The sequence below is a fragment of the Lingula anatina genome, chromosome 9 (genome assembly GCF_051362555.1).
Source record: "Lingula anatina isolate TDL-2025a chromosome 9, LinAna3.0, whole genome shotgun sequence".
Lineage (NCBI taxonomy): Eukaryota > Metazoa > Brachiopoda > Lingulata > Lingulida > Lingulidae > Lingula > Lingula anatina.
In genome coordinates this window covers 3,273,139-3,297,179 of record NC_141775.1, presented here as the reverse complement: position 1 = coordinate 3,297,179, position 24,041 = coordinate 3,273,139, and the positions used below count along the sequence as shown (strand labels likewise).

General features: G+C 37.0%; 2 protein-coding genes across 2 annotated transcripts; one reads left to right on the top strand and one right to left on the bottom strand.

Annotated features, from left to right (window-relative positions):
* The first annotated feature begins 943 nt into the window (after nucleotides 1-943).
* Nucleotides 944-11,568, top strand: LOC106165084 (uncharacterized). The gene is made up of 11 exons (XM_086996041.1): nucleotides 944-1,079; nucleotides 2,269-3,955; nucleotides 4,580-4,796; nucleotides 5,331-5,445; nucleotides 6,431-6,588; nucleotides 7,039-7,114; nucleotides 7,849-7,928; nucleotides 8,241-8,330; nucleotides 9,155-9,275; nucleotides 9,606-9,722; nucleotides 9,923-11,568. The coding sequence occupies exons 3-11, from the start codon at nucleotides 4,586-4,588 to the stop codon at nucleotides 10,833-10,835; spliced, it is 1,881 nt and encodes a 626-aa protein (XP_086852167.1). The 5' UTR covers nucleotides 944-1,079; nucleotides 2,269-3,955; nucleotides 4,580-4,585; the 3' UTR covers nucleotides 10,836-11,568.
* A 3,896-nt stretch (nucleotides 11,569-15,464) lies between these two features.
* LOC147759790 (uncharacterized) lies at nucleotides 15,465-23,824 on the bottom strand. Its single transcript, XM_086994856.1, has 13 exons — nucleotides 23,568-23,824; nucleotides 22,868-23,053; nucleotides 22,206-22,466; nucleotides 21,764-21,889; nucleotides 21,238-21,328; nucleotides 20,920-21,029; nucleotides 20,176-20,288; nucleotides 19,779-19,950; nucleotides 19,349-19,492; nucleotides 18,938-19,072; nucleotides 18,394-18,582; nucleotides 17,861-18,049; nucleotides 15,465-17,669 (listed from the first exon to the last, which is right to left on the bottom strand). Exons 3-13 carry the CDS (start codon nucleotides 22,402-22,404, stop codon nucleotides 17,413-17,415), a joined length of 1,725 nt encoding a protein of 574 aa, XP_086850982.1. The 5' UTR covers nucleotides 22,405-22,466; nucleotides 22,868-23,053; nucleotides 23,568-23,824; the 3' UTR covers nucleotides 15,465-17,412.
* Between the last annotated feature and the right edge of the window lie 217 nt (nucleotides 23,825-24,041).

Genomic DNA, 24,041 nt, shown 5'->3' with positions numbered 1-24,041 from the left:
TACGTATGGAATAAATGAAACTGAAAAATATTTGAATGCCTTTTTTTTTCGGATAAAAAGCTCCATTTCATGTAAGCATAGAAGTATGATGTTAGCCAGCACTATTTTAGCCCTGATTTTCGGGTTTGTGATTGCTGTAGATGTTTGTAAACACAATCGGGAGGCAGAGCACAGTCGTCTGATCAGAAGCGGCGCTGATTCTGGGGATTTCAAAGATTAATTTTACAAACGAACAACCGGAGGATGTAGCTCAATAATAATAATAATAATAATAATAATAATAATAATAATAATAATTATTATTATTATTATTAGGGCCTATTATTATTATTATTATTATTATTATTATTATTATTATTAATCCTCTTCGAACTCATGACTTTTTAGCATCCATGACCAATATCAACAAATAATAATAATAATAATAATAATAATAATAATAATAATAATAATAATTATTATTATTATTATTATTATTAGGGCCTATTATAAAAAGGGCCTATTATAAAAAGTACTATAAAATTAATAAAGGCTAAAAGGACAGAAACGTATCGAAATATTCTTTAAACGAAGGTGTCTTTAAATTTCTTTTCCAGTGATAAGAGTTTTTATGAGCAACAATTGATTTGTTAGTAAAATTGGACCATAAAATTGGTACCACCAGTCTCAAAACTCTCAAAACTGACCATATGTTGTGTGCATCTTTTTTGTATTTTTTTGCATTAGTTAAATTTGACCACTGGCTGTAAGAGTTCTAGTGTGTCTTGCTATTTGTATAATATTAAAGTAAAATGGACAGTCTTTCTTTAAAATAATTAATTAAAATCAGGAGTAAGATCCCTTCTCTTTTTAAAAATACTGGGATTTTCTTAATGTTTCTTAGTTTGTCGAAAAGTGATGTGGGGCCTTTATTATTATTATTATTATTATTATTTCTTATTAAGTAACTGTAGTTATCAGCCCGGGAGCCACTGGCTGATTTGACGGTTATTTTGGAAAATATTAGATTTGGCCTCGTTTTCAAAACGTGGAGTGGTAGCCCCAAAAAAATTTGGCGGGAGACGAAGGCATAGAGACAGGTAAGTTGTACATGTGTTTGTGGAATGAACAGTAGATTTAAATACTAATGAATTTGACGGGACAATACAGTATATGCTGAAGTTACATTTTATACACCGAATAAGTCTTCGTGTGTCGATTTCACTGAGTATTCTCTAAAGTTACTGGCGATTAGCAAAATGGCCGCACACAAAACGTCATTGTAAACATTGACTTTTGAACTGTGCCAAATGCAGCTTAAGGGTTTTTTTCTTTATCTGTTCCTGTTTTTTCATAGTTTGGCAATATTTTTTGAACATATCAAATTTTTAAGATGTGCGATGGCCTGTAATTTGTAGAATTTCAACATTTCCAACAAGCTGTATATTCACCGTGCCGGGTACCTATCATTTAGTTGATCGAGTGATGGCAGTGGCTTTCTGGTCTCATGCATGGAATGAATGTCACCGTATAAGTGAAATGTTTGAATCTTGGCTTCTCATGCAATTTCTTCGTGTTTTAATGTGAAAAGGATGAAGTGGATTGCGAAATAACATTGTCATCCAACCTGCATACACGTATACGTATGTGCATATCGTGGTGTACCAGTACTTGTTTGCAAAGCGGTGGGGAGGGGGGGGGGGGGGGGCATTGGTACCAGTAGTTGTGAAAGATACAGTATTGTAAACTAACCTAGGCATGTTTTGAAATATATGAATTGTAAATTATGTCTTTTTTGCTGGGGGCGGGGTAAACACAAAATAAGTTTTATTGCATTGGTTGGGGGTTTTGAGGAGAAGAATGTCATAAAAATGCAAGTTTAAAAAAGGTGAATAATATATGTATGTGTGTATGTACATTAAATGAAACAGGCTCTTCAATGATGAGGGCATATGATAGTGATGTGGTGCTCTGACTTGCATGTGTTTTCTAATTTTTTCATGCCTTGATTCAAATTGGGTTTTTGAATTATGATGGGTGTGCAACTTTGCCCAAAGTTCAGTTTCAAATGTTTTTTTAATAATCACTGTTATGAATTAAGTATAAATAGTGCAGTTTAAGGTAAAGATTGTAAATATAGTGCTGTTTAAGATTGATTGTTACAGTTTACCTATTACAAAGATTGCAATAAATTATGATTAATTTCAGTGTGTATGTGTGTGAGCAATTGATAAATGTAGTTAGAATTTTTTTATGATATTCTTTTAAAAACTCTATTATTTATTCTAGGCTTGAATAGCATGAATGGGACCAGGATTATTCCTTTTGCCGTGCAATTATCATAACAAAAGTGCCCATCATTTCCAAATGCTGTGTGGCAATGAACACCACAACATCTGGGATACTTCTAAGGGATGAAAAATATGTGCTCTTGCTAATATAAATAGTTATTGGTTATCAGTACATAGAAATGCAGTTTGTAAAATCAATTAAGGTTTTAACCACATGAAGTTAGTTAAAAGTGTATGTGCAACTAAGTTAACAATACATTGTTTTATTTTTACTGTGCAGGTTTTTTTATATATGTGTAGCTTATAGATAATACAGTATCTACTTATCAGAATACAAGTAAAACAAGTTTATTCAAATGCAAATATGGATTGATACCTGGTATCACTGAAAGAAAATTAACATGACATCTTTGGGAAAATTTATGAAATTATATTATTTGTAAAAATTCTGGTCCACTGTGTAAAGGGAAATTGTGTGTTAGATGGTTAAATATATTTAAATGTGTACCAATCAAGTAAAGTAGCATTGAATTATCACCTACTGGGTAATTCATGTACAATGTAATGTAAAATAACTATTTTGCAATGTACATGTCTCACTGGTAAAATATTTCAGGCTAGTTGAATTTTATGTAAAATTAAAATAAAATATATAGCAATGTGATTAAATGTAAATTGTCTTTCATTTGTTATTTTTCATATTTAATGAAAGGAATACCCTCATCAGTTGGCCTCATGTAATAAAAAGGTTTATCTACAATGAAAAAAAAATGTTAAAGTTCATTTGTATTAGCACCGTGGTAAGTGCCAAGAAAAAAATTATTTCATTGTCCCCAATACCCAGTTGCTCTATATAAGTAATACTGTGTGAAGGAAAAACTAAAACGAGACTGAAGCTCATGAGAAAGCACTAAGTCAAAGCGAGGCTTATTTGCGGATATCGTAAGTGAGAGTTTTCAGGCTGACATGGCCGGGAATTGATTTGTGCCATTCACAGCTTAAGGCAAAGTTCTTTACATGCTTACATTGACAGAAAGCTGAATAAATTTTCCCCAACTTGTAGTAATTTCAAGTTGTGCGGAGGCCTCTATAGGTACAAAAATCAAAATCAAAAACGAACTTCCGTAATAGCTTTAATAAAATTTCGATTTCAAACTCATTTTTCAACATTAAATATGCTGTAGATCAACTTTTGGGTCATCTCACATTATTCGAAATTTATTTCTCAATATGACAATGTACATATTGTAACCCCAAGTACGTTAATAGCCGAGATAATACACCGTGTATGACACCCTATAAATCTAAAAAAATATTGCCCAATTCAAATTCTCGAACTTCCGGTTTGTTTAATAGCCACCTAGCGGCAGACCAGTGGCTCCCGGGCTGTTATACTGATGGCGAAAGGCGAAGCGTTGGCCCGACATACTGTATTTTATTAAATTTTCCATGTCACAAGCACGCACGAGCCACATCCATAGCCTACATAGTCTACGCTTACCTGTACAGGCGAACAATAGGGGGCATTCTGGAATGAACATAAAAGAAAATGCCCCGTCATTTCATGTAATAAATCGTGCACTCGAGCGTCACCTTCGTATTTCTGACACGCCCAAAGCCTAATTTGTATATTTGAAAGTATAGTTCGTGCAGAGGTTGGTTACCTTGAGGTATCTTCTCAACAGGTAAGTTTGCCATCACTTCACTGCACAAGAAAGTGATAAATAATGTAAGAGTTCGCTCTCTTGTTAAATAGAATGGCTATGTAGAAAATGTGGCGTTAGGAAAAAAGGAAGTAAATAGGGTCGCCATATTTTGTACATTGTTCCTCAAAAGCAGTATGTGGGCCACTGTACTGAGATCAGTAGAGTGGAGCGCTGCATGTTCACTTTATCTTATAGATTTGTAGTTTAAAAAGTAAAATGTACACAACACCAATATTTCCCTCTTGAAATTAGAAACGTGACTAGCTATATTATAGTTTAAAACTATTATTTGCTCTCCAAAACACACACACACAAAATTAGGGGTCCGTGAACAGGCCCCGAACCCCACACCAAGGAGACGATGGTCGGCTTTGCATCCAAGGCCTGTCTTTCTGGACACCCCCCCCCCCCCCCAACACACACACTTCAAATAATCCTGAATCCCTGAATCCGCCACTGCAATAGTGAAGTGATTAAATTTTTCCTTACACATTCTTTGCAGCAGGGGTGGAATCTAAATCTAACGGAGCGAACACAACGGCAAGTTTGCAGGTTGACTAAGTTAATATTATTCATTCAAATTTCTGTTATCTTCTACTTCAGGTAGACATGATTTCAAGTAAAGCATCCCTGTATCCAGTGTATTACTTCCAAGTCCGTTTTCTTGGTTCCTTCCTACTGTTATTATTATTGTCACTATTTTTATCAACAACGAATGGACCAAGACTGAACCAGTGTGGCTTCGATTCGACTGATTATGCTTCTGTCTTTCACTCAACAGGAGAAGAGGTCTGTTGCAGGAAACGTATATGTCCACCTGGTGCGTACATTGTGCAAGACTGTCACAACCCAGTCATGATCTTAAGCAACTCTGTACTATGACATGCATTGTAATATCCCAGCAAGCAAAGTACCGTTCCCGAGTGCATGTACAATACACTATAACGATAACCCTGCATCTAGAGCGATTTGTCAAAATAAGTCAATTCTTTATGTATGAAAAGACTCTACATTGATTAAACTGTCAATTATTCTATTTTGCTCTGCAAATATTGACAAATATGGGGCAACATACATGAACTTGCACTTTACATAAATTTGTTGACCTTTTTTCACAAGTCTACAAACCGCACGTTGGAGCGTAGGGGGGAGTCTAGCTAATGCCTTCTGTATGATTATAAAAATAATAAAAACGAAGATCCAAATTGCTATCAAACTTCACCATTTTAAGCTTGTCACCCTCTACGCTCTGAATGGGCAGGGGTCTGGACAAAGACTACGCTTTGTATAATTGTGAAAACTATGATAAGAAAATGGATAACCCCTAAACCTGTTATCCTGTCACTTTTTACAGGACATTATGCCGAACCATGTAGCTCTGTCAACCCCGAGTCCACTACATGTCGTCCCTGTCCCCCAGGGACATTTCAACCCATACCTAACCAGCTGGGCACCAAGTGTATCAAAAAGTACGTTTATCGTTCAGAAAATGCTGGCTTAACTGCAGAATGTGCATTAAAACACAAACGGGGAAACACGTACACGTAGTGTAAAGCAGGGTTTTCAAGTTAAGATGCCTGTAAAGATTTAGGCTTTTAAATGCCGTGGTTTGTAACAGTTACCCTCCACCGGGTGTCTATCTAGCTGTTACTAATCTTTGGATTTTTTTGGTTCAATTTGTGACAACCTGAGAGACCCCTGGAGGATGGGAGACGGTTGTGGGGTACCATGGACAGTGTTTGAAATTGTTCCATAAGAAGATTGATGTCATTTTGTCCATTTAAAAAAATAAATAAATATCAGGCCTACCCAACTTCCAGACTCGACACCGAATGGTCCAGAATTCACGGTAGATCGGACCACACTACCCGTTTTCAAGGTGTGCGTCAGTATGCATTTCACAGTATCATGCCCTGGAACAAATTTTGAGATGCACTACTTTCCAACCCCGTTGAGAATCATCACTATCACATCGCACACTGGGCAAGAGCGGTGTCGCGTCTGATACTTCGAAGCGTGTACTGACGCACACCTTGAAAACGGGTATTGTGGCCTGAACTACCGGTGAATTCAGGATCATTCGGTGCCGAGTCTGGTAGTTGGGTAGGCCTGTACCAGGGTGGCAGATATTATAAAGAAAGAGTAAAAAAGCCACCCTGTAATTTTTAGTTTTAACTAATTAAAATTACCGGTGTGGCAGGAATGGTACTCTGCTAGAAGTTCTAGTCCGTTCCCCATTACTTTGTACAGGTGACATTTGTCTCATATTCGAACTAACCCCCACCATGTTCTAATCATATTGGGCCCCGGACTTTTATTCCTAGGACTACCTGTCACACCGGTATATATAGTCCGAATGCAAATACATTTTAACTTGATAATTTAGATGTGGCGTGGAAAGAATAAGCTAAAATTTAGCACTGCACAATTTCAGTCACCTTCTCCTATTTCTAGGAAATTATGCGATGGCTTGTGTACAAGATATAACCACCGAGGGACTTCGACCGAAAACGCGGAGTGCGAGTGTAAGCAAGGATGCTATTGGAATGAGGAATCTTCCACTTGTAAAAAGAATAAACTGTGCCCGCCAGGATATGAGATTGATGACAAAGGTAAGAAGTGAAGTCGGTCTTGACCGTCTTTCAGCCTACCAGTACATGTACCGTTATTAGTTTTTTATCTTTTCTTTTTTGTTGGGGTGATGGGTCGTTTGGTGGGGGGTAGGAGTCAAATCAAGGTCCATTCTTCTCAACATTTAAAAACTGGAAAGCTTGTAAAGTTAAACAAGTTAAACGTATTTTGAATGTTACAAGCAATTAGTAGAAATGCATGCATGCATGATGAAAGAGCGTAGGTTCCTTGGGGGAAGACGAATTCTTCGCCACCTTTAAATAAAACACAACCAACGAATTATTCGCCGACCCAAATTTACTTACCGTATATAATACCTTGAATGGAACAATGTTATCAAACATGTTTTGATACCCAAGTTGGCTAGTTCAGCTGTGATATTTAAATAACCATCAGATGTATCTGTTTGTTTCACATTGCATGTATATAAGGCGGGTGCATGGAATGTAGCCCTGGGACTTTTTCCGACACATACGACAATTTGGAAAAATGTCGTCCTCACACCAAGTAAGTAAATATCTTTTATTTGTGCCCCGAAATGTTTTTCTGAACTGACGACCTTACATAATAGTCCAGACTTAACCTGTGAGAGCCCAGAGTTTTAGAGGATAAAGTAGATTCACCTTTCTACTACATGTTTACGATGTATCAGCAAGTATTTGTCATTTCCAGTAGTGGTAGAAGTATGGTGATAGTAGAGTGGTGGCTTTTATTTCTTAAGGCTTATTCCCAATGGAATTATTGTTCTACGTAGACTGATCCAGGTCTGCAAGGAATCTCACTGAATGCAATCAGCATAACTGAATGATTTTTCCCTCCAGGGTTGAGTAAAATACAAAAAGTTAGCTGGTGATTATACGAGTACATTGAAAACAATAGTGGGTGCGTTAATCTGATTGCATTCAGCAAGAGTCCCCGCGGAGTTAGATCGATCCACGTAGAACTATAGTTTAAATGGGACTTAATGGGTGTCTGTTTTTGAAAAAGATAATACTTAAATGAAAAGAGATTGACTTACTTTGACCACAAATAAAGAACATAATTCTTAATATGTGCCACAAATAATGATAGTAAAACTGATAGGCCTACATATAAAAATACAAAACTGCGAAGGGGGAGGGCATTCTGATCATGTCCACATTTGTAAATAGTTATTTTATATTGCTTCTACTAATTACTACCCAATATTACGGCGATACATCATTCCTTATATTTGCTACATCATACTTACTTATTTTCAGATGTGAAAAATTCAACCGTTGTGTCCGAATTCCTGGAAATGCCACAGATGATAATGTGTGTTGTGATCAGCAACAAGCGGGTATTGGCATGAAGGGTTTTATTATATATTTTTCGTCGATTTTTATGCCTTTATATTACGTGCACTGTGCAATCTATGCTAAGAATCTTATAAAAGACACCATTTTAATCCCGTGAAATCAACAGTTTTGAATATTTTAATATTTCAATATCAACTGGCTTATGAAAATTTTACAACTGCAAGGTGTTTTATCACGGTTATGACGGAGAGACCGTAATGTGATGAAAGTTAATATAAATTCCGTCACTTATGGTCACATTAATTGCCATGTGTTGCATTTTGACCTTTAAAATCTTTTCATTCGTCTTTCAGGCATTGTGTCTGCCAGCCACATAGAGAACAGATATTTACACCTGCATGTATTGATGGTTTTACACGTAGTGTTCCTTACTATTGCTGCAGGTACTGTAATCTCACATCTCATCCTTTTTTTCAATGTTATAAAGATATCAAGAAATATGAAAGGATCCACATTTACATTCCCTAAATCAAGCAATAAGGAAGTAGGCTATTGTACAGAACAGTTCTAGTATTTGTGTTTATATGTTTAAGCTCCCAGATAGAAAAAAAATTGGCCCAACGTTGGCATGGTTGACATTTGGTTGACGTTGGGTTCCCAACGTTAGACACGCGTTTGGCCCATGAAGGTATGTTTTTGTTGGCTTATCAACCTTTGGCCAATGTTGGGCCAATTTTGGTATGCCAACGAAAACATTCGCGTTGGCTTACTATCATTGGCCTAATGTCATAAAGCTGACACATAGCCAATGGCAGTTATTACCGTTTGTCCCTATTTAAAAAAAAATACAGTCGAGGCAGTCAGAATTTTATTTCCCAATTTATCTTACGTTGGTGCCCCGGTAAAAAGCAAAATTTAATTTTTTTTTCAAAAAAAGCTTATAACTACGTAAATCTTTCTACGAGAAAATTAAGAACGACAAGCTAATTTACCTCTTAACATTCAGAACACACAGAAAACTAAGACATAACTAATTCGACTTCAGTGTAACAAAATTCAAGGCCTAGCATTTTAACACCCAAACACAAACATTTAGCTTTCTTTATAAAACTTTTACAGCTGTGTTTTATTTCGAACTCAATTTCATCTTAGTGTGAATCCTTTATTTTATGAAATGATTACTTTTCAATTTTTGAAATATAACTCATTTATTTGTACTCATTTATTTCTGGCTGCAGTGTTTCAAATAAACTTATTGTTGTAATAGGTAACTTTTTACTTCTTCGACGAGGGACTGCAAAAGACCACACACCGATTCGCCGCAGTGAATTCTTACACCCAAGGGTGTCACAAGATGAAAAGACAGAACACATGACAGATTTTAAAGCGTAAGGCCGTAAAAATTATCTGTCTTTTTTATACATTTTTATTAATTAAAATGCAAAGAGTGCCAGTACTAGACGAAAAATTTCCAATTAAAAGTTTTAAGTTTGATGTTTTCAGCATAATCCCGAGTTTGAAAATTTAAGGGGAATTTGCCAATACTATTAGTCGGCATATTTTTGCCGTACTAGATGTTAACCATTAGTGCTCTGAAACTTTGAGTGAGTTCAGAAAGTTGTTTTCTTTTTAAAAATTCAAAACACAAAGAGACAATGCCACACACCTTTGTATGATGGATTTATAGATGCAGAATCAGCCTTGTCTATTTCTTTTAGATGGCCAAACACAGATGAAGTTTTACTTCCAGTTACCAACAATATTGACGATTCTTCGGAGTGCACAACTACCATCCCAATAGCCATTCCTGAACGTCTGGAAAAAATTCTTTGGCAGTGAGTTACTTTGGTCAACTTAATAATTGTGATGTACGAGCTCCGTAAAATATAATATTATTCAATTTTATATGTGCTTTAGTTTTTGCTTTGATATTTACCAAGGAGTTGTAAATATAACTCGATCCTTGAGTTTACTGAACAGACAGACGAAAACATAAATGCGGATGTCTCTCATGATGTTCACGGACTTGTTTCAGATTTAATTTCGTCCACATGTTGGGGTTCGACGAGGGCAGCGTTCAGGTTTATGTCCTCAGAAAGCACCTCGGAAAACACACCGAGCTCGCAGTGAAAGAAATGCTAAAGTCTTTGGTGAAAGCCCATGGGATGGATTGTGACGTCATAGTTTCGGCAACTTCGAAGGGGATATCATCCATGTGTGGCAAGAAACCATCAAGACCGGGAGCAAAGATTGTAATAGAGGGCAAAGACGAGGACCGTTTCGGGTCCCTTGGTGGTTACTTCCGCACAAGCGCGGTGGACTCACCAGTGTATGTGATCACCAATGAGCATGTTGCTAACAAAGACGATGACGTCCGTGTGATCCAATCTTGTGACGCTGGAACCGTAGACACGTGCACGGAAGTGCACTATGGGACATGTCGTTGGGCCATTAAGACGGGGTCAACACCATCTCGTTATGTCGACATAGCAGCCATCGTAGTTCCAACGCTTGGATGGCGCCCAGGAATTAAGGACGGTCCCGGGGAAAGTATTTTTAGGGAAAACATCGATAACGTAATCGGGGAATTGGTTTTCAAGTATGGGGCACAAACAGGTCTTACGTATGGCAGAGTTAAAGATGTTGAGCGATCGACAGACGAAGAAGGCAATGAACTGATGTTTGTCATCGTAGACGGTATTATTGGCACTTTCTGCGCTGGGGGCGACAGTGGGTCATTCGTTCGTTTGGAAGACGGCCATGAACTCCTCGCCATGGTTATGGGTGGTGAACTTAAGTACAAAAAAGCGTTAAATGGGGATTATCCTAATGCTTCTGTATGCTATCTACTGAGTGTTGGTCTTTTGGAGCTGGAGAAGATGACTCAATTAAAGTGGATACCGGTGGATGAAGCTCACATTCAGTGCCTGCTAAAAGACCACGAATGATGCCTGAGTCAAATTGTAGTCAAGAAAACAGTCTTGTGAACAAGATCCTTACGGTCTTAGGAATTATTCAGACAAGTTTGAGTTATTTACATTGTGCCGTGTGACATATTTACCCTTTTGGCTGTGTTGTGATCAGATGTTGGTTTATAAAGCAACGTGCAATATGTGACTTCTAAAGCTCTTTACCCAGCACTATTAACTGCAACTAAGATAATTTATTGTATTTATGTAGGAAATGGTTTGTTTTTAGTGGTGGTAATAACTTTTCGATAATACATCAACGTTTTGTTCATAGGAAATAGTCTTAGTTTGGATCTTGTGTCTGCACATTTTGACCTTAAGTAGTTGACCCAGGCAAGGTGATAACAGATTTCCAGGGTTATGAAATGCCTTAGCTGCTGTGAATGTATAGGCACACACATTTATATTTTATGAAAGATATTTTGGGAACTATTTATGTTCTGTTTGTTCGTTTGCCTAGTCAGTTTTACCAGATATCCCTGTGTTTTCTCTCACATCTTAAGCCTTTTATTTTCATTTGTGCTAACTTCTTGCTCTTAAAGCCGTTGTGATTTCTCATATTTTTCATAAATCCTGGTTACACTCATTAACATACTTTATTATTTTTATATTATGACACTTATATAGTTTGGGGTATGTTATATTATCTCCCCAGTTTTGTAACATTTTATCTTATTAGTTTTCGTCATTAATAATTGACAATTTTCAGTCATATGGACTAATGTTACTTATTTTTGAGCAAAAACAGAGCTTCGTTGTGCTGATGAACATTTGGCTACATACAGTAGCTTTTTATCTGTTACGGTGTACACAGAGCTCATAACAAAAAAGCGGCTAACTACATGTATATACACGCAAATGCGTTTTAAACAAAATCTACAACTTCCACAGGAACTAAACTTTACAGGTAAGTACCATGGAATCGTAAAACATTGTGTTTTCTTTTGCCACCTCTTTCCAATGTGTGATTTTCTAGAAGAAAAGCAAATCGAAAACTGTTTGCAGATATTCACAAATAACAAAGAAAAATGCAAACTAAATAAGTTTGCGCGAGCGTTATAATGCCTTCACCTTTTTCTACATAAAAGAAAGTTTGTAATTATTTGAGTAATAAAAAGTCATTCCATTCTCCTGAACCCTTCATGAAGAGACGATTACTAGACAGAATAGACTGTGTTTTCTGGACATCAGCGCAAACAAAGGAGCATGTACTGTCTGAATGTTCTCTGACTGAACAACTAAGAGATCAGTAGGGGTTGCTCAACTTTAAGTGTATGTGTGCTGTGAAGCTAAGGACCTGTGGAAGTAGCTCTAGGTTTTGTGTTTAAATATTGCACCAAGGCTCACCATAAGTTTTATTCAAGTTGTATTCTGACTATTTTGAAATATCTCATTAATCAAATTTAAAGAAGCATATATAAATGATTCTATTTCGTTTCCATACAAATGAGGTCATACGAGATTCCCGTTTTATGCGAGAGCATATGCGCACTTGCGCATATCTTCACTTCCGGTTTCTTGTCGAACGAGCACGGCACGCGTGGCAAAATAGCGGCACAAAAATTCAAGAGTAACATGGCTAAAAAGGTCGAAAGCATACCGAAAGTTAAGAAAAGTACGCACGGCCACAAAAAATCTTCCGACGGGAAGTCAAAAGGACTCACCACAAGTTCTAACAGAGATTCCAACTTTGACGCAGACTAACGTTCACGTTGAAAATGAAAATGGCGCGTCCACTAGTGCCGATAATGCCACGACTGTGGATCATAAAATTAGTGCAGCACTAGACTTGATAGCTGGCACAATGAAGAATATGCAAGATAATCTTCAAAAGCAAATGGAGGATTTTAAAAACGAAATAAGGTATGAATATCCTCAAGAGTATTATGAAGAGCAAATTTATGACGACACGTCAGTACTTAGTGAGGCTCGGGATTCAGACCAAGTAGTCGAGATGGCAGACACTGCCCATAATGAAAAGCCCAGTACAAGTAAAAGACACATAGAGGAAGAACTTCTTCCAGAAAAGAAAATGAAAGTCTTGAAGAAAATGACTGAAACAGCTAAAAAACCTGAGCCCAAAGGGCCTGAAATTAACACAACCTTAGCTGGTAATATTACAGCTTTCATGAGGTCTAAACCTATGGAAGAAGAGGCTAAAGCATTTTTTGAGGAAATTTTAACTCCTTCCAACTGTGAAGGTTTGCAACCAATTATCATAAATGAGGAAATATGGCCTAGCATTAGTCATGATGCTAAAACACAAGATTTAAAGTTCAGAGAGTGCAAAATTGTTTGATAAAGGGCGTTTCCTCTTTGGCAGTTGCAATGAACAAACTCATTAGTAAATGGGATTCAGATACTAAAAATTTAGAGGAAGAACATTTTGAAGAAATAATCCATGATGCTACGAATGCATTTCGAGCATTTGGTTGCACAAACTTTGAACTTTGCACAAGAAGGAAAGAGGCTTTAAGACCTCACATTGATAAGCAATATTCGCATTTGTGTGCAAGTTCCATCCCATATACAAATAGGCTTTTTGGGGATGAACTAGTAAAAAGAATCCGTGACATGTCTGATGTCAACAAAATGAATTACCAAGTGTTTAAAAACACTGGTCTATCATATTCTGGGACTCCCAGAGAAAGAGGAAGAAATTTTCCTAAGAGCTTTAGAGGTGCAAGAAGTGGCACCGGTAGAGTCTGATTCCCAGGATAATCAAGAAGATTCGGGAAGATCAGGCAGATGTTTTTAGTTGTGATACCTTTTTTGGTTGACACAAGTATGATTCACTCCGTTAATGGATATGTTAGTAGACATCCTTTATTCCGTTATCGCCAACAACAACAGTATTACTTATCACTTCCTCACTAGAAACGGGTGACACACTCAATGGGAAATCGTTTGAAACTGTTGGCATGCAAAGTATCAGAAAACTCTCAAGTCAGATAGATTTTCAGAGAGAGCTATCGAAATCATATTCAAATCATGGAGGAAATCTTCTCAGAACCATTATCAGTCTATATTAAAAAATGGGGAATGTTTTCAAATGAAGGAAGGTCAACTTATAGACCAACTGTAGCAAAAGTGCTAGATTTTTTTTTTAGTACATCTCTGTGAAGATGGCTTAAGTTACAGTGCTATAAACACTGCTAGATGTGCATTATCAACATTTATTACTTTTGGTGCTCCAACAGTGGGGAGTCATAATTATATCATAGGTTTTAAAAGGAGTTTTTAACACTCGACCTACTGCATCCAGATATCAACAAGTGTGGGATGTAACATTTGTTTTGAACTACATGAGGAAACTGTCGCCAGCAAGGCAGTTATTACTGAAAGATCTAACAATGAAGCTGATCATGCTTATGTTTTTTACATCAGCACAGAGAGCACAAATTGTTGCATTAACTGAAGTTCCAAGAGTTAGAACTTCACAAAGATTATGTTTAAAAACCAAAGAAACTTTGAAACAAACAAGACCAGGAATTGGTACTGAACAATATCTATACAATTTAAACTGTACCCTCCAGATAGGAGATTGTGTACATTGACATATGTTAAGGAATATTTAAAAGGACAAAGCCATTGAGAAATGGACAAGATAATTTTTTGTTTACTAGTTATAGAAAACTTAACTCATCTGTTTTCAACGATACAATATCCTGGAAATGGATTCGGATATTGATGCACCAAGCAGGTGTAGAGGAATCATTTAAGGCTCATTAACTCGAGCTGCAGCAGTGTAGGCAGCAGAAAGAGCAAGAGTTTCTGTAGATGATATTTTGATAACAGCTGGATGGTCTTCAAGCAAGACTTTTGTAAAGTACTACAATAAACCTATTAAAGGAAAAGAGTTTACTGACGCAGTTTTAAATATTTAGGAAAGGTATGTGGTACTTTGTTTAGAGCCAAGTTGCTCTCGTGACCAGCAAGCTTCGAACTGTGAAGATATGCGCAAGTGCGCATATGCTCTCGCATAAAACGGGAATCTCGTATGACCTCATTTGTATGGAAACGAAATAGAATTAAAAAATTAAATGAGATTTATTGAAATTTAATTGAAATTCTATGAAGTTTCTAATACAAATGAGAGGTCATACGCCCACCCACCTCCCCTATTCCACAGCAAAAAAGGGGGGGGGCAGTGCCTGGTTTACATAGAAACATGTAAAACCACATTTATGGGTTGATATTTGTAATGCACCAAAGATAACTACATGTATGTTATCATATCAAATCATAACCATATTTTGGATTGATATTTATAATGCACCTAAGATAATTATTTATATTATCTTCATTTAGTTTAACTGGATGAGAAGGATATATTTTATCTGAGAAGGATTTTATATTCCTTTTTATTGTATAGTAGAATTACAATGGCATAAATTTTCTGGTATGCAGTGCTGGTCACTCGAGATAGTGACTATCGTGCGCAAGTGCTCTCGCAAAAACGGAAATCTCGTATGACCTCTCATTTGTATTAGAAACTTCATAGAATTTCAATTAAATTTCAATAAATCTCATTTAATTTTTGAATTAAATAATGAGAAACAGTATTTTCGTATGCTACGAGACAAGATGACACTTTAGTATGTATAACAATGAATTGAACGGATGTCATTTCTTGGTTATTTCTTGGGTTGTATTGTTAAATCATTAAAATATGTAAAATTTGGAACAATACGGTATCTGTCGGTAATAAGTTCAAAATATCGCTGAATAAATTATTTGCTTTATTAAATTTTTTTTTAAAATTATTTTCTATTTTTAGAATACCATGGGCATTTCTGTCTCTATCCGATATTGTACCGTGAAAAAATAGATAGTTTCTTAGGAGACTTAACGTGCAAGGACCTTTGATGGAAGATCCAAATGCCATAGCTCATACTTTAAAAAGGCATTTTGTCTATGTGAAAACGATCTACATTTCCACCAACAGCAACGATGGTAATTTCTTTGTAATTTCTTTGAGTTCGTTTCATGTCGGGCAACGATTTCCAGGCTTCTATATGTAATGTTAAACTACCTTGGAACATCAATGATACGTATAAACCCATGTTTCCAAACATTAATGGTTCCGCGTTAATATTTTTTGTCTGTCTTCCTTGTCTATCTATGGCCATTCCCTTGTCTAATGTTCGGAGTATAACAGCGGAAGGCCACAATAACTGACAATACAATCATTCAAATCGATGCACAATTGGTGTTCTCCCTTTTCCTCATAGTTTTACATAAAATTTTATCTTTCATGTATTACGACCTACGCAAGCTGCTACTTTAAGTTTTTTCCACTGTTTGTTTCCAGATGGTACTTAGTAATACAATAAATCTAGGTTCAAAACATTGTCTTGCATCTCTCTCCGTGTTGCCGATTCACGTGGTGTTTCTGTTGTTCTGGTCAGGAAGGTACAGTGTATTTCCTGGGACTTTCAATGTCTTTAAAGTTGCTGGGTTACTCGTGTCACCAAGCTGGCACTATCACTGCCGGTTTGCTTTGGTGCAAACTGAAACACATTCTCTCACCGCCCCCAAACCCTTAATCAACTCTCTCTCTCTCTCTCTCTCTCCCCCTCTCTCCTTTGAGCACATCAGCACCCTGCATGCTTATTAGATGCTCCACAAGCTTGAATCAACATCCAGGGAAACAACGCACCTTACAAACTTTGCTACCACGCGCAGCATTATAAATAACGAACCACAAGAGCAACTCTAGTAATGAACGCACTGATTTTGGACTACAGAGCCAAACAGATTCATCACGCACACCGTCACAGATAACGAGCGCCCTCTATGAAGCACTCAACCAACTGAATCAAAAGCAATTACACGCATACGTATGGCATTGGTGTCAACACGCTAAATCTTTCGAAACAAACACCTGAACTAAAAAAACATGTTGAAGTACATAGAAAATTGTTATTGTCACTAAACAAAATCTATCAAATGAATGTTCAGGTGTTGTCAATACAACAAGCTGATTACACCAGAATTAAGGTCTTTCATTAAAAAAAATGCGTCCACATAACTAACAAAGTATAACAATACAGAAAAGAAAAAGATACCTACCGTGCTTGTTGGCGCCTTTCATCAATTATGACGGGGATTTAAATAAACTGACTGAATAATTACTACTATACCTACCGGAACTTACCACTCGATCTGATCTCTTCAACCAAGTTCCAAATTGGCTTATTTTTGGCATCATTCAAATACACATATGCATTTGGTAAATTATTGATAAAATGTATTTCTATATTGGAACAAAACGTACAAGCAAAACCAACGTGAACGGCACCATAATTTAAAAGAACAGTTTGTTGGTGACTTTCTGGTGTTGAAAATCAGATGGTGCCATAAGGAGCGTTATGGTATTACAAGTAACCGGACACTACATGTACAGCTTTTAAACTCTTAAGTATGTGATAAAAGAAATTTCATATTTCAAAACGTTTTCTCTTCTCTAAAGCTAATCCAAATGAACAAGCATAACGCTATTTTTATGCAAATGCAATATTATTTTAAACGAATGTTACTAGCTTTCGTGGCATTATGTAGTTAATTTTATTTTTCCAGAAAGGGAAAAGTTGATTTTTTTTAAACGAAAGAAAAAATGAACGGTCTCTGTAAGCATCTTACCACAGTTTTCCACATTTCCTTCCCACTGCCCCTGTAAATTACAGAACAGGGTCTGTGTGGTGTCTCCGGCCGATACCGCGTACCCAGCGTCACAGGTGAACGTCCAGGTTCGGTTGTTGAAGACAGCGGTGGCATTGGCGACATCTGGCGGCGCACTGCACAATCTCTCTGAATAAATAACGAATAACATGTACCTTTGTTATTATTATTATTATTATTATTATTATTATCATTATTATTATACTGTTGAGTTTGGTATGTCTCGGGCGATTCCGAGTTGGGACGATAACTGGATTCTTGTTAAAAAATAGTGAATAAAATATACAACGTGCCAAAGTATGCTTTGGGGGAGAAATTACCCTGGCACTCAGAATGTGATAAAGATGACCACGCCCCCGTATCCTGGCAATGAATCTGCTGGACATCGCTACCATCTGGGTACAGGAAACCATAGAGGCATCGGTAGGTGGCAGTGCTATCCAAGAAATTCCCGGTATCTGTTCTTGTCGCGTTGGCCACAGTGGGTAAAGCTCCGCTGCACACTATTCCTGTTAATAAGGAAACAGAACCCGCTTACAGTATAATTCAGTCTAATGGAAATTGAGAACAAGATTGTTGGGCCTGGACGACAAAAAGACTGACCTACTTCGAGGTATCAATTAAAAACTTAATTTTTAAAAGATCTATTATATTAGAAATTGCTCAGAAGTACAAGTTTTGTTAAAGAATATATAATATAAAAGCAATATATGTCACGTTCACTATTTAAAACACGCGGTTGAGAGTTTCGTTATTGATTGTGGCAGACATGTATTTATATAGGCCTACATGTACATATCACGTCCCGACTACTAAAAAGCAACGCAAGTTAGGTTAATTAGTTTTAACGTACGTTCGCATCCCTGGGCAGGGATACCCCCTATCCATTGCTTCTGAACACATCTCAAGATGTCTGTTTCATTGGTTCCTGAAGGCAACCGGTATCCATGGAGACACGTGTATTTTGCAACGTCACCATGGGAAAGTTCTGTGGTATTCAGAGCCATATTGGATTTTCGTGGAAGCTCCGGGCACTTTACACCTGATTAAGGTAAATTTGTGGTCTTGATCATGTGCATGTTTTAATGTCTGGTTTATATAGGCCTATGTGAGCTCCGATTAAATTACATAAGAATGATTTTAGTATATTAGCCATTATTGTAAGGCGCCTTGAGATAGAATGTAAGGCGCCATATAAGAATATTATTATTATTATTATTATTATTATTATTACCAACACAGGTCATGGTCACTGTCGTATGAACATTTTATTCCACATTCATTGCATTAACGCCTTCTTAAATTTTTACTTTTTGCAAATATATTCTGTTAACAGCTTCCAACTTCTTTTATCCCGCCATTTTTGAAGAAGATCTAGATACTTATGTCGTACTTACTCCAAACTCTGAAGACTGAATTCAATAATTCACCGCCGCACGCGTCCTGTTGGTTCCCGGTGCACGCAATATCGCACATCCCCGTGCTTGCCTTCCCGTATTTTCCAATCTGGTTTCCACACCCGCACACGGTCCCTGAGATAATAATAATAATAATAATAATAATAATAATAATAATAATAGTTTTTATAATAATTACAATAATATTAAATGTGTTTATTTGTTTCTTTCTTTACGGCATTAGTTTCATTGTTTTTCTGCTGTTTAGTGTGCCCGTTTTGCTGCAGTGAATGTAGTTTAGTTCTCTACATTTGGGTATTGTTTACCTTTTAAATGTATTTCATAAATGTACTTGTAGTCTTTTGTGTGGGTGTGCCGAAACGTTTAATTATATTCTCAAGTTGCACTTACCGTTGGTGACAGCAGCGTACAAGTAACCGCCCTGCACACAAAGCTCACGACATTCTGACGTTGACGTGATACCGGAAGACAGGATATTCGGGAATTCTGGGTGATTTGGGTCATCCAGGAAACACCCTACGTCCACAGCAGTTTCTAGGTAGGATAAATTGAAATAAATCTAGATAATGCTTTAGAGACCTTGATATTTAACGGCATAGATGTTTGAAAAATACCACTTTTTTAATCACCCAAATTAACGGTTTCAAAGATCAGAGACCAGACTATTAGTTGCGTTTTGTGCAGTTAACCTCTATCAAAGACCTGCGATGTTTCAAGGCGGGGAGTAACCTTCTACATGTACGGGAATTTGAAAAGGAAATATTGACCAGCTTTGGTTTCGAAACTGGCTCATCCAAACTATGGATAAGAATTATTTTACCTGAGAATGTATCAAACTGGCACCCGCTGACATCCAGCCTCATGACGCATCCGGTTCCTAGACAGCTGCTGGTTTCAGGCAGAATTCGGATATCTGTGGCTATGAACGGGTTCTCAACTTCGCTGTACACAGGGGTATTGAAATCGCTACTCGTTGGCCCTCTGGCGTCAAACTTAAAGACAAGATGTTGGTTATTCGAAAGCAATATAAATGGCAATGAAATGGATAAGTAGATAAATTAGGTATTGTAAGAAACATCCATCTAACACTTAAATGTATTCAAAGTACTGGACGTTATTTAACGTGCGTTAAACACACAAACCCATTCATATTCGACTATCCAGTCTTTAACAAAGACAAAACGTGCAGTTTACCAAATGGCTGGTCTAAATCTTACTACAAATACATGGGAATCATTGTTATATCTCTGCCAGTCACTGCCAGTACTTGAATCTCTGTACTGTACTGTAAAGTTCTGCACTCTCTCTAATTGATTGATGTCATAACGCCCTGTCAAAAAAAGATATAAAGTGTTGAGTCTTCAGATCGAATTATTTCAAAACATTTTTCCATTGATATGAAACAGGGGCGGATTTAGGCCGTCTTCTTGGTCTTCCGGAAGACGGTCAGATTTTCAAGTTTACATTGGTGGGTATCTAAATTTTTTCTGTCGGAAGACGATCAAAAATGGTGGATGGATCAACAAAGATAATTTGGACGACTGTCAGAAAATATCTCTGAATCCGCCCCTGTGAAAGATGTTCAACTACTCTGCTTCGTATGTAGAATACTGGCCAATCATATGACACGCCCAAGCCGTTTTCATCTTGTTCAATGTTTTGGAATATAGTCAATGAAAACATTCTACCGAAAACTCGTATTGTTTACCCTAGGTTCTAGATTTCCGTATTGCCAGCTCGATCTTAATTTCATATATATAACCCTTATCAACAATACTGTTGAAGTCCGCGAACAGTTCTAGCTTCACAGTGGCCCTGACACTCAGGGGAGTATTGTTAGGCTTACTGTACATCTGTAAACAGATTTCATTACTCAAAGGTTAGTCAGTTAAATACTTATAAATAAATATCACATGCAATAAACTTAAAATACGACCGACCCCACCAGTGATAAAGCATACCTTGTGTCTTGAAGCCAGTGACTATATACCGGTTTGGCAAGGAAAGCTGAACCCAAGAGCCGTTAGTGTCAGCACTGACGTCAGGACCCCATCCACTCTCACCATATAGTCTGAAGTGGTGCAGGTATAATTTATTATTGTATTCTTTATTATTATATTCATCATTAATTATATTGTTATTATTATTATTATTATTATTGAAACAATAATCCAAATTTGCACTAGGGGTTAAGTTGAAAAGCTGATATATGGATATATGAAGAAAGTTTTCCTATAATTAATCCATCTGTTGAGTTGTATGTGAGCCAAAACAGATACCTTATATCAGTATGCGAGAGGTTGCTTCTGCTGGATGATGCTGATATTGATGAGTCGCTGATCTGATATATCAGCCACTTGTTACACGGTTCTGAAACGACGTATGAAAACTCGACTTGAGAAAAACAATGTCATAGAACAAAGCCGAAATATGAAACAAAATTCTCTCGTGAAAATAACAGATTTATTTCAGAACATTATTGATACGTATATGTAGTTAGCTTTAAATGATGTCATATTTATAAATACTAGTAGAATAATCTGCAACGTTTAGTAATCATTTAAAATCGTTCCAAACTTTTTTTTGTATAAAGGCATAACGCATTTTTCACTTGTATAAACTGAGACACCAATTTTGTTTTCAGAAAAAGTGCATTTTGAAATACTGGATACTTTCAACTTGATGGTCTCTTTTGAAACCACAAGAAAAAAGTAAGAAAAAGCAATTTGCTACATTTTACAAATCCAAAGAATAAGAAAAAATGGATGGATATTAACTGAGATTAAGCACGGGACAAATACCCACTTGATGGAAAACACTCCACTCGGATGTTTTGATCTATCCCAGCCGCTGTCACCCAGTACTGACCATACTCCCGGACACCGTTTTTATACAGGACATCACAAGAACTAGCCACTACTGATATCCAAGCTAAAAAGTAAAAGTCAAGTCTTGTTCTTATATACTGTCAGCTGCATTACGTTTCAGTGCGGTTTACAATAGACAATTGCAGTAGTTCACAATTTTTTATTGTCCCAAGTCCAACTGGTTGCAGCGGTTCTTACTAAACTGGACCTTTTTTCATTAATCACGAAAAGAGATATTCAGTGTATAGTAATTAGTCCGACTATCTATTTGTGCAGCTGTCTGCTCATCTATAGTAGACAGGTGTATTTTAAAAGTATAAATACACGCTCTCTCTCTCTCTCTCTCCCCCTCTCTCTCTCTCTGAGACACTGACACTTACTAACTAGATACACTGACACATATCCATTGCCCCCGCAGAACTGGTGTTTGTTTCCAGGACATTTTGTATCACAGATAGTGAAGTCGTTCTCCTTATTAGATACAGTGACGGTCTGTGTACAGTAACACTCCGAGGAAGACACACTGGCGTAGGCACGGGACAAGCCACGGCAGTACTCAATACACTGCTGGAGGTTCATGTGTACGGGGCTGCTGAGGGTTGCCGTCAGACTGCTATCCGTACGATAACAACCAAGGTAAGCTGAAATATGTATTTGTATTGCCTATCCGCCTATCGCACGGAGATGGTTTTGTTTGCATCAGCGTAGGTTTGTCTATTTGTTGGTGAACAAAGTGTCCTTAAAATTATTCGCATTAATCGTATATATTGATGAAACTTTCAGGATAGAGTTTATTTGATATGAAAAGAAATGATAACGATATCTCAACTCAACTGAATTCGAATCTCCCAACTTTTTTTGTTAAAGAAATGAATTGCACACTCCTTCTTTCTCTCTCTCCGTTATATATAATACATTTCAAACTGGAGCAATTCAACACATATCTATAATCATGCATTGACAGAGGCAATTAATCACAACCAACAATGTCCAATCTGTACTGAAATATAAACCAATAGGGACACAATGTTGTATATACTACCTGGGCTTTGCTCACAGATGTTCCTCCTGCCTGTAGTGCCCGAATTAGCGTCACTTACGCCAGCTCCGTTTAAGAGAACGTAAACCCTGTCCAAATTATCCGGTTCATTGCTAGCGAAAATGTCATCTTTCAACAGAGATCCAGACAGCGGAATAGTTGCTTCCGTATACCATGGGTCGGTAATACCTGAAGAAAGAGGTGTTTCATAATCAGAGTCTGTATTTACGAGTCTTCGAGAATTATTGGCTTGTGTCACAAAAACGCCCAAGTTCACAAAAGCTTGTACGACCTAATTTTTTGGCCCATTTCTGTCCTACATGTAGATTGCCCTGCCCTATGCAACTTAAGATAAATAAAAATCAATGGCTCAAAGCACAAGCCATATTAAACAGTCATTAATTAATTCAGTGCTCAAATATATATAAATTCATCAATTCATTTCACAATATTTATTTTATGTAATACAAACCCGATATCCTTTTTTTGCTAACAACTATACCTCTCATGTTTTTGCAGCAATAATTATATTTGTGTGAACCTAAACGCGGCTAAATTCAATATCAAGTAGACATGACCATGAATAACATATATATATATATATATATACCCTTATGTGGAAGGTCAAATAATTCACTGTTAGTCTGGATATTTTTGTAAATCCTTATAAATAAACCTTACTTAAAAGTAAATATATACTTACCAACCCACCAGCGACTAAGTGTCGATAAACCAGACACATAGTTCCTCTCGGCAATTGTCTCTGGAACCCAGATGTAGCCTCCGAGTCTATGGCAATTATCATTTGCTGTCTCCCAATCTGTGAGAGTGTCGTTGATGATGTAGCAGTGACCGTAGTAGCCATGTCCCCAGTCGCCATAGCACGGCGTTGAAAACTCAGGGATGACTGAAAAGTAACAATTTATGCAGGTCTACAAGAGACCATTCCCACAGATATTTAGATCGATCTATCCCCTTGGGTAGTCTCACTAAATTGCTGTCAACTTGACCGGCTTAAATGTCTGTCACGCCTAGTAAAGCTGTTAAGAGGTAATTATATTTACCCTAGCTGATTCGGTAAACGTGACAGACATTTAAGCCTCTTGAGTCGACAGCAATTTAGCGTGAGCCCCCAGGGAGTGAGGTCGAACCAGATGGATCGATCTAAATCTATGGG